Genomic DNA, 15,650 nt, shown 5'->3' with positions numbered 1-15,650 from the left:
AAATTGTCTTCCATGAGCACTCTTAGACAATAATATTTTTTTGCAAATCTTGTATTTTCAGTGATATGACCACTGAAGGCCCTGATTTTATATTAAAAACAAAGCTTGGGACTATACCATTGCCCGCTGAAAGGCAATATTTCTCTCCATGTGTTCCCATACCTGGCATGTCATGCAGTTTGGTGCTTACTTTCCCTCCATGTTAAAGAACAGTAGATGTTTCAGCACCCAAGCTAATGTGCTGCATAGCTAAATACATATAAGGTCCCAAAGGAAAGACGGATTGCATTGCAAATGCTTGTTTATGTTGTGAAGCCTATTTATTAATGTGAACACTGCAGTCAGTAACTGAGTAATCATAGAGCCATAGAATTGAGTTCTGGTTTCAGTGGGGCATAGTGTCTTGTATGTTTTTAGTGTTACGCAGTCCCGGCCTGTGACAGAAAGCATTTTGATATGTAATATATTCACAGCACTACACAAACTAGAAGATAGGCTACCACAAAGTGTGTAAAAAGATTTAGGTTTAACACAAAAGAGTGCTTCCAAAATATAGATCTGAGTAATATACAGACTGTACCTAGTGCAAACATTTTTTATAACTGTCCATTAAAAGTACACACTCCATAGCTCATCAGTTCACCTTGCAATACGATCTCAAAAAGAATCCTCTTCAAGTTGCTCCATCAATTAAAGCAAATTCCAGCTTCCAAACAGCCTTCACATTTGTAGATTAAACAAATGTCGGCATGTACATTTCTTTCAGGTAGCAGACACCCTGGCAAGAAGGCCTGTTTCTTGTTCAGCTGTCTGTCTCTTTCTCGGCTTCACAGCACTGGACACCTGCTCCCCTTCTACTTCAGCTGAGGTATCTCAAATGTTGTAATTAACTGTGCCGGGGCGGTTTCCTTTTACCATAAGGTAAGGGGAAATGATTTTGTCACATGTAAAAAGTATGGGCACGTGATGCCCCTCAGATCCCACCCACTTCGACCTCTGGTTATTCAAAATGGTTGCTGTTAAGAGTCTTTGCCTGTTTAGAGTAAACAGGCCAATACATACCTGGTGAGCCAGACACCCCCATCAGTCCAGTAACGCTCACTGCTGGCTCCCAGTTGCTCAGAGATCTACCTTTAAAGCCTGTTGCACCATATTCGAATCCCTCCATGTGAAAGAACCAGCTTTCATAAATTCCCGCACCCAAAAGTGCATCCCTAACAGAAATTTAAGATTTACCCACCTGCACTATTTATCAATCCCTCAATTCCAAAAGAAAAGGACAGGTGGGCTCAGATTCTCAGTTGTAGCCCCCCCACATTTGGAATGACTTACCCCTGAAATTTTGGATGGCTCCCACCTATGGGAAATGTGGGAGCTCCTAAAAAAGAGGGCTCTTCAAGCAAGCTCATAATGAATGCAATGATTGCCCATTGGGCTGGGCTACCTCAGCGCCAAGAAACCGTCCGGTGTACGTGCGCTAGTGACAGTAACGTAACATAACTGCTGACCAGTTATTTACTCTATAGTACTTCATTTCCTTTTACTAATAATAATTAGTGTTTGATAAGTTGTACATAACAGGTTCTGCCATTAAACTTGAAAGGATGAAGAGCTGAGTTGGCCCAGCTCTTTACAATACCCGTGCAGTGCAGTTCACAGATATCAGGAGTGAGCGCTGAACTTGACAACACTACTAGACCTTTCTTGTAGGTAGAAACGGAAGGAGACACTAAACTTATATTCGCTTTAGTCTGCGTTTACGGGACAAAAATGCAACTGGAAGAAGCAAGAAACAAAACATTTTTCAATGCATACCTGTAAACGTGGATTAAAAAAAAACAGAAGCTTAAAATATTTGTGGTGAATAAATCATAACAAAAACAGCAGAAACTAAATAAAGGACAGCAAATACTTAACTAATGTTTTCCTGAAAAAACACTCTGACCGAATCAGAATGTCACAGGGCAAATAATTAAAAAAAGAGGACTGCCACCTATGGATTTTAACAAAATTTCAGAGCTTCGAAACTGAAAACAGATTAACATCTCAGGCCTGAGAGACGTTACAAGAGGTTTGTTGACGAAATATGCAGTTTAGCCGGGCACCCGTCACCTGTGAGCACCCAGTAAAGACCCTGTAATGCAAGTGCGGCTCTCTCTCCCATTTCAGAATAAGGCGAAAGGCCTCGGCAGACTGGTCACTGCGAACCGTCTTCCAGGGGAGGGTAAAAGTCTGCCCCCCTCCCACGACTAAGCATTAAGTTGAAATCATTAAACATATTCATCAATGTCTTCCTTCTAACAAGAACAAAACTGAATTAAGCGCTCGACCTTTAAGCCCCGGTCCTTCAGCGTGTTATGAGCCTGACAGAAAAGTGCGCTCACATCCTACAGTATTTTATTATTTCGAAGACCACTTAAAGGGAACAGGAACACTGGGCAAAACAATTATATTTTGCATGATATAATTGAATTACATTTCTGCTTTGTTTTTTTTATTTCGATCATAGTAAATTAGAATTGCTGTTGATTTCAAGTCCCCCATTCTGCATAATTGTTTCTGCCAATTACGTCACTCGCACTTCGATTAATCAAGCACTAAAGGTAGTATTGGATCAACTCAGTCTAGTCCTCCTGCTTTCACACCCTCCGCCTCCTACGTTAGACCTTCAAATGGATCCCCATTCAACACAGAAAGACCGTCACTCATGCCCTGGTCACCAGCAGACTGGACTACGGCAACGCACTCTATGCCGCAATGAACAAAAAATCTCACCCGCAAGCTACAGAACATCCAGAACGCCGCCGCAAGACCGGTCCTCAACCTGCCAGAACACTGCCACATCTCCCAGCACCTGCGCACACTGCACTAGCTCCCCACTGAGGCAAGAGTCACCTTCAAAATGCTCACCCACGCACACAAAGCCCTCCACGACACCGGACCAGCATACCTGAACAACCGACTCAAATTCCACGCACCCCAAAGGAACCTACGATCAGCCCAGCTCTCCTATGCCGTGGTCCTTTGCACCAGAAAAACCAGATCAGGAGGCCGCTCCTTCTCCTTCCTCGCAGCCAAGGCCTGGAACGCCCTTCCGCTCCACCTCAGACAGCATCACTTCCCATCTTCGTAAGAAACCTCAAAACCTGGCTCTTCGACAGAACCCCTCCTTGATGGACTGGAGCCTGCAACCCCCCAACCCCCAGTGCCTTGAGACCCTTACGGGTGAGTAGTCGCGGTAAATAAACGCCTGATTGATTGATTATTGGAGAGAAAGGGGTGTATTACTATAACGTCATGAACAATCATTAACTCACAAAATGGCCACTATACCACAGAAACATTCAGAGTTGTAACTGAGGCCAAACTATACATTGCACACAAATTTCAAAGTAACGATAACAACAATGATTATTTATGTTCTATATAGCGCTTGCTACAAAATTTGCTACAGCTTGTTATCGCTGACACTAGAAGGTATCATCTTTAGCCTCTTCAATGAAACTGATAAATATTGAAAATAGAAGGCTGGTAGGCTAAGTCAGCCATTTTGTTCCTTGCATGTGACAAAGATTTCAGCAGCATTTGCCGGTCTCACATACGTTTCTGAAAACTAGAGACATACTTATTGTTGGATTTTTGCCGAATTGAGATTCGGCATACATTGTTACTCACTATTCCCATTCGCACTTCGATTGCAAGGAACAAGCTTATGTCTTGATGCACCAGCACTTTAAAGTTACACCAAAATGAAAGCAACGGCAGACTTTTAAATGTGTACTTGTATCACTGAATTTTAGATTCAAATTTTTGAAATCAGTTAACAGTTTAACATAACGAAATCACAAAAACGACTTGGGCAACATACAGACTGCACTCTGAATGAACTTATTTTATTAATGATGAACTGCTTTTACAACTGGTGTTACGGCAGTGTTCAACACCGGCTTTTTATTGCTGTCATAAAATTTCATACGTGATGTCTACTTGCAACTAGCACTTTATTATTGAACTGAACCCTATGTTGAGATTTTGTTTTTATATGTTTCTATCAATTTGCAATGGCTTTTATTAGCTGAGCATAAATAAATAAACTTGAAATTTGAGATGAACTTAAGTTACTCAGCAAACATGCCAGCATTAAGAGAAACTTGTCAAAACAGCTCATGATAAAGTACTGTACAACATATTACTTTTCTGTACAGTGTGCCCACTTTGGCACGCTGATTCATTTTTTTTTTTTTTTTTAAACTACTGTACCACTGCTTGTGTTAACTCACCGTAGGACCTCCGCCATGCATCTTGAGAGCTCTCACAGTGGCAACCAGCACCACCACATGAGGACGCAGACCCGAATATCGACACTTGATGTTGAAAAACTTCTCCATTCCAATATCTGCCCCAAACCCCGCTTCAGTGACTGTTGGTAAAAGATTTGTACATCAGTAGGTGTCTGACCCAAACATGCATGTCTAGCTGAGGTCTCGTGAAGGAACTTACCAACAAACCCATCGGGCCCAACAAGCTTCAAAGCAATTTTGTCTGCCAAGATGGATGAGTTGCCGTGTGCAATGTTAGCAAATGGCCCAGCGTGAACAAACACTGGATTTCCCTGTAGAAACAAAATTTTAGATTCAATATGCTTTTTCTAAAAACATAACTATGACATCAGTTTTTATATGAATGTTTGTGGTCGGTAGACATGTCTGATAAAAAAATATAACAAACCCTTAGATCTAATGCAAATATAAGAAAAACAAAAGTGTAACACATCAGAGAGCGCAGACGTAGGGCCACACTCTCTGCCTCACTAATATCGCTACCAAAAAGACTTGGCATCTGGCTAGTATACTTTAAAAGGTTGGTAGTATTATTTAAGATATTATATGAGAGAGAAGTATAGTAGTGGTCGACCTGATTCATGATGATTTATGATTCAGAGGGGAATTGTAACAACATTTGTCCCGTAGAAAGAGGATATACATCTAAAGGGGGATTACCCCATCCCCCTTATTTTTAGGTCTCGCCTGGCATTAGCAGCGTGCATGCGCTGCCTTCGCCATGCGAGGACCTTTTGGAATCAATTCAGCTTCGCTATGGACTTTAAGCCCCGCCCTTGTTTTCAATTGGCGCGCGTCATCGTTTATGTTAAACGCTGGCGGGTGATTGAAAATCTGGCTTTTCGGTTACCGCCTTGTCCACTTTTAGGACGGCACATCTGGACAGGCCGACACCATCTTTGTTTGGCGTGACATAGGGGGGGTGTGCTCCTAGCTTGTTTCATGTCTCTCTCCCATTGGCAAGGCTTACACGAGGTAAGACATGCTGCTGGGGCATAAAAGGATTTATTTTTTCAATGTTTAATACAAAAAATGCCTTTAGCAAACCGGTCATTAGCTTGTGATGGAGTTGCCATGGTTATAATATGTCCACCGTGTAAGAAATCTTCTCCTGTCATAACATACTGACAGCAGCAGCACGAATGTTGAAGAGAAAAGAAATATGAGGTAGAGGAAGACATTTCCCTTGCACGGAGCTGTGAGTTGTAACATCTAAAATATTAACTGATAAAGCCATGGGTGCGCGCAGTGCAAAAAAATCGAGTCACAGATATATACCCTTCAACGCGGGAAGCTGATATGATGGAGTATTGCAAAAAATGGCTTCTACCAAACCGTGCAGCCACATTGATTTCCTTTATTGCTTTACTCCTTGGGAGTTCGTGCAGGACCTCATTTGAATAGTACATTTTCTGCCCTACATGTGCACTGTATTGCTCTCTCTCATTTTCTGTGTGTCGATCAATCTCTGTCTCCCAATCAACAGAAACCGCGACAGGGAAGCGCAGGCAAGATAAGCTCATTGTTTTGAATGTTACGCTTTTTCGGTTTGTGCGATTTGTCGGTTTGCGTGATTTGTCGGTTTGCGTGAAGGGTTTTTTCGTTAAAAGTTTTAGATACTGGTAAAGGCCTGAGCACTTTAGAAGAGAACTGGCCTTTTATTGGTCTGCATCGAAAAAATTATGAAACTCCTCTATGCGTGTGATTGACCAAAGGATCTAAAAAACGAAATGGGGTACAAATTACATAAATTTCACTTCTATTGTTTACGTTGGCCCCACTCCATACATTTCACCGATCCCAGACTTTTGATGTCGTTCCTTCCAAACTCTCTTTTTTCACTGTTCATTCTGAAGCTGGCCTCTTATAGTACATGAGGGCTCCAATGACAATAAAATAAGTGAAAGTATGCTTAGGTGTAATTAAAGAGACCATGCCTTGGCATGAAACAATTCCTTAAATCTAGCTTCTCTAGTTAGAAATGAACTATCAATTTGAGCTCGAAACATTGTTTCTAAGTTTAGTTGTGGACCATTTGCTCAGTGAGGTCATAATATATTTGACATTATACACTGAGGTAATATTGCATGCTGAACGATTTTGCATTATTCAAAATATTCTCCACCCATCCAACTATTTCAATCATTCTGTATATGTAATATGATAAAGTCTGGGTTGGATTGGGATTAAAAATCGGCCAGGGCACACTAAAAACACGAGTGGCCCACATTTGCAGATTGCCTTTCTGCAAAAAATTGCTTCGGCAAAGTTTTATGAAAAAAAGGGGGCGGGGGTCTCTGACACAGGAATATTTTCTTAGCTTCACTTAGATTTAAAACAAGCATTGGCACAGCCAATAGGTCTCGCTTTTGGGACCTTATAAGTATTTAGTTATGCAGCACAATATCCTTGGTGTAACAACATCAACCGTTGCATGGCTAAACACTATGCCAATGCTTGTTTCTCTATTTTAGTTGCCTCTTTTGTGGTTTTACTTTTTTTTTTTAATTAAATTTTCAATTGACAGAAATGTTAACGTGACCCTTGTATATAAGAAATGCTATTTTTAATTGCTATGTGTTTTATAGATATTACTCCAAAATGAACACTTTAAATGGAAAAAACAATAAGCGCACATGCTTCAACCCACTCATGTGGAGGACATTTTAGGCCAAAATATGATAGCTTATTTGCCATTGATACCAGGATCAAATAGGTGAGGCAGCCCAGAAACAATGTGCAATCGCCCAAAATTATGATGATGATTTTTAGAGGCTAGGTTTATTCAACAAAATTTCCGAGGGATACCATTAGGAATTGTGTTTAGTGAGATCCAGGCACTCAAAATGGTAGTGGTGACTGGAAAAATGCCTGCATGTGCTTGGGGTGGAGGCAGAGCATGGGTGTGCGTAAATACGCAGATCTGCCTCGTAAAGGTTGTGAGGAGGTGTGTTCGGGAATATGGAAAAATGCATTCTGAGGAGATGTGAAAAGGGGTAAACATTTGGTAAACTAGCATTTGTTGCTGGATAAAATTCATTTGCAGAAAGAGAGGAGATTAACTCATGAGATTTGGGGATTTAAAATAAGTCTGCAAGTGACTAGTGGGCTAACATGCTTAACTCAGAATGGTAGTAGTGATAGGTTTCAACACTGGTGAGTTACAATGATGCACAATTCAGGAGGTTGAAACGACTACTGCGAGCAAGACAGGAGAGTTGGACACGATGCATGAATAGATACGTCTTTCAAAGGATGAACGAGGGCGTGATTGTAAAATTACACATGCTTCTACTAAGGGAGGAGACTGACAAGTGTGCACAAGGCATAGCTGGACTAATCTTCGCAAGGGTGTGAATCGAGCATGCAAGGACACATACAACTGGTAAACTGATGCAGACACTTGCCAGAGGGAGAGACTGATGTGCAAGCTTGACAGATGGGGGGGACTGATGTGGATGCTTGCAAGGAAGATACTCATCTGCCAGTTAGGCAGGATATGGATATACAAGTTTGGAAGAGGTGAATACAGATCCATTTGCTTGGCAGACAGATATACTGATGAGAGGGTCTAGCAGAGAGACATACGCATGTGCATTTATGAAAGAGGGGGATGTGGATGTGCATGCTTCCTTGAGGAGAAAACAGATGAATGAATAAGTGAGTCTGATGGAAAATAAAACGTAAAATCAAGATTTACATTCTTCACTAATAAATAAGGAAGCTATAGGGCATTGAGATTATGGGTCTGATTTAGAGTTTGGCAGACGGGATACTCTGTCACAAACATGACGGGCATTTCTTACTCCTCTTTACAAGTGCAATAGAATAAAATGTGCTTGTTATGAGGCATACAACATATCCTTCACATTTCCTATGGAGTCTGCTCTCAGTGCACACCATATTGTGCTTTGAAAGGAAGCTATGCACAACAGATGTTCCAATAGGGCACAGGCAGGAGCCAGTGCATTTTAGACAATATTTCATGAAAAACAGATGTATGAACAATGATGGTCTAAATCTTTTCAAAACAAGTTTCCAGACATTTCCATCTGTAGGTCTCAGGTTAATACACAGCAACGTCAGACGGAATTGTTACAGAAGCTGCCAAACCACAATGCTCACCTCCAGCGTCTGCATAAGGTTTGGTTTCACTGCATCTTTCATGAGAACACACAGTGCTCCACTCACACCCTGTAAAAATAAACATTACAAATATAACACAGGTATCTTCTTCCCCACCACCAAAATGTCAACTATCATCTTCTGGCTAATATCACTTGCTTCAGGCCTACATATATTAAGTCACAGACTTTCTAGAACATTCCCCGGCCTGGGGTGCATTTTTATAATCACCTGATCCCAGCGCTTCAGACTTCTCTCATTGTCTGCTCTTGGTCCTATTACTCCACTCCTGCTACCCAACCTCACTGACTGAGCTTCATGGTTTCTCAATTGTTGTCCTATTTTGATCTACAGGAGCAGTAAGCATCACTGAAACTTGTATGGTTAACAACCCCACACTCCTTCAGCTGCCCTGTCCACCCTCATCTTCCTCCCATGACAATAAAAAGACACGAACAAGCAAGAAAATTAAGTGAAACATAGCAAACAAGTGTTATAATTATGCTTGGAACTTGGTTGAGTTTTTGTGAGGTTAAAATTGCCTAACTAGGTGGCAACGGTTTTCAACGAACCGCGCTTAACTGCAGTAAACAAATACAAAATAAGTTCAGGAGACTAACGTTTTTTTTAGGAGGAGGCCATTGGTGCTTCCAAATGCCAGGACTGCGGACTACCAAGGTTGTCTAGTCCTGGCTCCACCTTTTACCCCCGTCTTCTACCACCCGACACTTCCTGTCTCTTTATCTCACACTTTCCAAATGTTTTCATCCCATTCTTACTGTTTATCCCTTTCTTACTGTTTCCTTCTTTCTTCCTTTATCTCTCTTTCTCAAGGTCAATGTCTGACGATGAACATTAAGCCTCTGTGCCCACCAAAATGAAGCACTGCCAACACATCACTAAGAACATCCAAATACCAGACCCATGCAATAAACCTCAGATGATTCGTTAGGCAACAAAGATTCTTCGAAACACAGTCTAATCTACTGAAAGCAAAACATTTAGGGAGATTTGTAGGGGGCGGGGAACATTAGTGAGCACTGGGGTCCAGCCGTGCCCTCAGCTCTTACTAAGTACAGAGCTGAAGGCTTGTGCCCAATATTCACGAAGTAGACCGATTGCTCCCAGCCACTTGCATCCCTGTTGTCTAAAGTATACAAAAAGGTGATGGATGAATGCTTGAATTTATCTCAGCCACTGGTAATTACTCGGGGTGCATCCTAGTCCACTGCTATTTTGCAGATCAGGTCACCCCAGTTTGGTCGCCATCTCTGATTTTTTTTTTTAAATATCTTTATTGCATTTTTTTTTCCTTTATATTATACATTCACAACAAATTATTGCATACGTTATGTTTACAGAGAATGAGATGCCGCCATGGGCTCAGGTGTATAAAATTGGGCATTGTCGCCAAGCAGTCAAAGCGAACACGTATCTACAGCACACATGGCAATATACATATATGGGATACCATAGGTTCTGTGTCCATATTCTGTTGTCTCTGCTGGTATATCAATGTATGTACCCTGGGTGTGTAACACCTAATCAGAAGGTGCCTGCGCGTGGGCGCGTCGGGCAGCTGAGAGGTACCTGCGGCGCTCCCAGCATCATGTATGGTATGGTATGCACGTGTATGGTCCCCATCTCTGATAGCATGGCTTCTTCCAGATGTGCGGTGATGGAGTTATTTTAAAGAGATCAACGGAGGTTAAGAAAAAGAACTCAAAACAATTTACACATTTTTAATGGAGCAGAAATGGTCGATTGGGTCTGGAGAAAGTGAAATGCTTTTAACCAACCGGGACCCACGCATTAAGGAGCGCGCCGGATGTCATCAGTGTGCTTCTTCCGGAGCGATCAGGCTGACGAGGCGTGGGACGCACCTGTGCGCCCTGGAGTGGTACTCGATCTGATGAAATGCAAGCAACATCTCAAGTATCCGAGATCTGAAGAGCCACTTTCTGTCGAAGATGGGCAGTCACCCGGAAACACATGTCCCTGTCCGGGAATGCACTTGAATACCAGTACTAGCTGTGCCCACTGATGGCGAACACTTCATTACTTGTGAATTATGGAAAGTAAAAGTTTCTAATGACTCACCCTCATCATAGCCCCTAGCCTGCAGCTTGCGCCCATTATTCCGGAGTGGTTGATTACCAGCCGTTACTGCCCACAGGTGCAGGCAATGATGCTTAATTATTACACATTTGAGAAACAATAAATGCTCAGTGTCAATATAAACCGGATACCCTGTTTATGTGTAATTTAACATGGAGCTTCCAACACTAGAAAACGTTCGAATGGATAAATTCTGGTTAAATCATCGCCTAGAAAAAGTATGAGAGCCTGTAACTAGGGGATCACCTAGATTGAGACATATAGTTAATTGCAAAAGAATATAATGCTTTTACAGCATTCCACGCGATAAAAACAAGGATATTCATTGGGAGGTACCAAACATTGAAAAATCTGTTCTACTCCAGTCTTGATTGGATCCTCGGCAGTCAGATGTTCAATTATAGTATTAACAAAGCATCTAGCACCTCATGTACGACCGTTTTTAGGGGTCGCAAGCAGAAAATCAGACCGCTAAAACGGGTTATAGTATGTACAAACCCGATTTTGAGAGTCGGTAACCTATTACGAAGGGGCGTGCCAAGAGCATCCCTTCCTAATAGCGAGTCACAGGGGGATGTACGATTGTTTTGCGATGGCAAATGCGGTTGCAAAACAATCGCAGTTTACCACCTACTTCAAGTAGGTGGTAAGCCAGTCGCAATCGGGAAGGTGTCCACAGAGGAACCCTTCCCCTTTGTGAATGTATGTGAAAATATTTTCTAAGAGCAGGCAATGGTCACAGGGACCACTGCCTGCCCTTAAAAAATGAAAAGAAAAGTTCTATTTTTTTCTTTTAAATGCACCTTATTTTCCTTTAAGGAAAATGGGATGCATTTGAAAAGAAAAAAGTTGCTTTATTTAAAAAGCAAACACAGACATGGTGGTCTGCTGTCCCCAGCAGGACCCAATCCCTGTGATTGTAGCCCATTCCCAATGAGCCGCAAATTGAAACCTGCCTCATGAATATTAATGAAGCAGGTCATTTGCGACCCCTTTGGGAATCACTAAATGTGTCTGAGACACATAAGTACATTCCGTTATGCAAGTCGCAAATTGTGGAATGGCTGCACATCTGGCCCCTAATGGGCATTATCATAAGATAACTGCATTACACTAAAGTTAAGCATCCTGAGTAGAATGTCATGACACAGAAGGAGGTTGGAGAGTGAATATCTCATGTATAATCCCTCTAGGAGGATATTCTTTAACACCACTGGACGGCACCATGGTATGCTTTGCTGGGAGCAGTCAAGGTTTGATTTAATAGAAAGCTCTCATGATCCATGTGCTTTCAGTGGCGGCAAACCCCGTTCTCCATGCAGGCTGCATTACAGCCTGCGTGGAGAACATGCCCAGGCCCCCAATCCCTGGTTGAGCGTCGAACCAGGACACTCAGACCAATCACAACGCTGCATTGCAGCTTTGTGATTTGTCAGTGGGGGCTGCTGTGCTTCCTGTTCCAAGAGGAGAGCAGGAGCAGAGACACGGGACCCGGTGGCAAGGTGAGTTCATTTTTCATTTATTTTTTTATATTCAACCCCCGCGCGAACCCAAAGCCCCACGCCCCGCCACCTGCGGGCCATGCCAGCCGCCACTGTGTGCTTTTTAGAGAAAGTATTTGTTATGCAATTTAAAGGCAATACACATTGATTGTGCAGTCATAATGAGAAATGGCAGACTAGCGAAGCAGCAGAAAGAAAACATGTAGGAGCCGGATTCTTATTGTCTTGTGAAGCATTAGTACATCATATAAACGGCGAAAAAGAAGGAATCCTTCATTACTCCTATACTGTCCTCTCTATGAGGAAATTGACAGCCCAGCGCAGAATGAATTCACATTCAAGTACGTCATGGGAAACCATAGCAATTCAAGGTTATCAACTTCAGGACTGACTGGAAATGCCAGCAAAATGCAGTCAGTTATACTACCATAGTCAATTGAAAAGACTGCCATAGAGGTACACAGAACACCCTAGACACAACCTGAAATGACTAACCTCCATGAAGGTTGTACTGTGTTAAGTGGTCTGCTCAGGTCCTGATCTGGTGAAACCCTGTCATAACTGGCACTACATTCAATTATACCACGCTATGCGACCTCACATATGAGAAATGCTGTAATGAAGGACGTACAAGGCCATTAGGCACAGCTCCTTGCAATCTGCATTAATGACAAACAGTTTCAAGATGGTGGATGTACCCGACCATGGGGTGAAAAGTGGGGGATCTTCAGTGAAATATGAAAGCAGCGCAAGATTGTAACAAACTCGTTTTTGGGAGCAGCCATTTTTGATAAGTAGTCAAGCATTATGTGGGAGTTTATTTTACTGTACCAAATCTTCTGCCGTAACGGGTTCCCCTTGTTTGCTCGACGCCACCACCATCTTCCCCAGACGGCTCCGCATGTCCTCAAGGCTGTCCGTGAGTGCCAAGACTGCCATGATTTCACTAGCCACAGTGATGTCAAACTGAGCCTGAAGAGGACAAAATGAAACATTTCTTCACCTTCATAGCAGTGGATTCCTTTCCTTTTAACATGAAAAAATGTATCACACTCCGAGTACACAACACGTTCTCATAATGGAAGTGCAGTACATAACTGAGGAACAAATGAAAATGATTTAACAGTAATATGCTCACCCCTAGGGCAGCCCAGGGACACCAAATGTTGGGGAGATGATCGGTCCACTGCTCTAACAACCACAAGGGCCGGACTGGGATCGCATACCAGCCCTGGCAATTTCATCGGACCGGCCCTGGTGCTGCACAACCGGCCCCCAGTAACAAAAAACTGCCCTCACGGTCTAAAACCAGCCCCCATCCTTCCGGCTCACCGGGGAAACGCCCGTTGCCCGCTACGGCCAATCCGGCCCTGTCAACCACCATCTCTTCTCCCAACCTAACAACCTCCATTCCTCCCAAGTATACATAGTCTTCCTCTCTGCTTCCACAAAGTGTGAGAACAGAAGATGATGCTATGGCCGATGGCCCATGATAGCTCCTCTGGCTATGGACACTTAACAGCCCTGCACTCGGTGGCCCAGACAGAGGACCAAAATAGGCCTACTCACACTTTTCTAAGGGAAGGGAAGGGAAGGAAGACAGACTGCTACTTGGGTCTGCACAGTGTGCAAGTGCTACTGTTAAAACTCCATATTGCTAAAAATGTACTCAGTTTATCACAACTTATATGAAGGGCCACTGAAATTATGTGGTAGGGAAGGACCAACTCATGCAGCAGGGTTGACTAAATTATGCAGAAAGAAAAGGCAAATTATGCAACCTAATTCGGCACATTTTGTGATAGCAGTACCCCATTATTTTGTCATTGTTACACATGGTATCACTATATGGGCAGAGGTTTCACTTTATTAATACCAGATTGACACAAACAGCAAAAGCAGTCAAATTTATGGAAGGCTTTCCACTGCTCAGCAACATGTGTTGCACCGTTTTAAATAACTTTTTGATCCATTTGAGGTAGAAACCACTGTTTTTGTTAAAATCTCCAGATCTCCACAAAGATAATTACATTTGAGAAAAAAAGTAAACTGTATATATGGCAGCTAGGCAATAGTAGAATGGAGGTTGTGTCCTCCTATAAGTATCTGGGCATGACATTTATCAGCTGAGTTGGACCTTACATAAAGAATTAGTGGAGGCAAGGGCATTAGCTGTGACAGGGGGACTTGTCCACCTCAAAAAGACTTATGTCGGCCCCTCCTGGTCTCCCCTCTTAACCACTTATAGTGCAATGGTCCCCACGCAATGCCTCTATGGGGCTGAGCTGTTGGCCATCAGTACAGAGGGAAGGTGGGATAGGTGCAAAAATATATGTTTAAAAAAATTGTAGGCCCTCCCCAAAGGTGCAATGTCCCAGGCAATACGATTAGAAGCTAATTTGCAAGCCTGGAACTTCCTAGCGTATAAATCAACTCTGCGCTTTTGGGATAAGTTACTGGCCCCAAATACTCAGAAGATATCACCCTGTTGTGCCACTGAAATTGAAAGAAGTGAATTGCAGTGGGCAAGGAAGGTGAAGAAAAGATTGGAAGACATTGCAGGAACCTTAAAACTAGAAATAAAAATAGCTGACGCCCCAATCACTAAAGCAGATTTATAATCAGCACGTAAAAGAGAATCGAGACTGGTGGACTTGGAATATGTAAATGTTAGAACTGGGGGAGAGAGGCCTTTGCCTAGTCCAAACCAGTTCTGGTCAGTCCTGGAGCACTTTGTTGACAAGGCTCCTTCTCTCCTTTCACAGTGCAGGGCAGAGACATCAGACGCACCACAGGAGGTGGAGCCAGCATTGTGGAGGGAAGGCACAGCCCTAGTCAGGTCCCAGGTGCAACTCCTCCCACCCATCTACATGCAGATCTTCCAATTCAGCCCTGTGCTGACTCACCCTCTCTCCTGGAATCCCCCAGCCCCTGTCACTCACAGAACCAGACACACAATACACAACCTGGCAGAGGCAGGCTTGGACAGTTAAGCAAGAAAATACCTACTTTCCAAATGTGGTATTTTCAAACACAGAATGTTAAAACCAACTTCACAAAAAGATGTATTTTATCATTCTGAGTTCAGGCATACTAAACTAGAATTTCTACCTAGTTCCCCGAGTCAGTTAGGATTATAAGATGTAATAATCAAACTGCCCATTCTGGCCTATGGGGGAACAGGTAGCCTTGCAATAGTGAAAAACGAAAATGGCTGTAATTCACTATTAGGCCATGCCACACACACCAGGGCATGCCCTACCTTATACTTACAATGCACCCTGCCCGTGGGCCAACCATAGGGGTGTCTGATATGAAGATAAGGGAATGTTTAGGGACTGGCAAGTGGGTGCACTTGGTCAGTCAGCACGGCAGTACCAGACTGCACATAGGTTCTGCAATGGCAGACCTGAGACACACTTTAGAAGCTGCTTCTGTGGGTGGCACAACCAGTGCTGCAAGCCCACCAGCAGCATTTGATTTACAAGCTCTGGGCACACATGGTGCATTGTACTAGGGTCTGACAAGTAAATCAAATAACCCAATCATGGAGTCACTAATCAAT

At 42.9% G+C, this 15,650-nt stretch overlaps 1 protein-coding gene across 1 annotated transcript in view; it reads right to left on the bottom strand.

Annotated features, from left to right (window-relative positions):
* MTHFD1 (methylenetetrahydrofolate dehydrogenase, cyclohydrolase and formyltetrahydrofolate synthetase 1) overlaps positions 1-15,650 on the bottom strand; it is a 318,864-nt gene that overhangs the window by 47,914 nt on the left and 255,300 nt on the right. The window contains exons 18-21 of the mRNA XM_085626208.1: positions 12,917-13,057; positions 8,466-8,534; positions 4,501-4,612; positions 4,281-4,420 (exon numbers count right to left, since the gene is read on the bottom strand). Coding sequence (XP_085482334.1) covers positions 4,281-4,420; positions 4,501-4,612; positions 8,466-8,534; positions 12,917-13,057 — 462 coding nt within the window. The remainder of the gene's footprint in view (positions 1-4,280; positions 4,421-4,500; positions 4,613-8,465; positions 8,535-12,916; positions 13,058-15,650) is intronic.

Source organism: Triturus cristatus, chromosome 9, assembly GCF_964204655.1.
Source record: "Triturus cristatus chromosome 9, aTriCri1.1, whole genome shotgun sequence".
In the NCBI taxonomy this organism is placed as follows: domain Eukaryota; kingdom Metazoa; phylum Chordata; class Amphibia; order Caudata; family Salamandridae; genus Triturus; species Triturus cristatus.
Note: the sequence above shows the minus strand (reverse complement) of the source record. Positions and strands in the feature narration are given on the sequence as shown.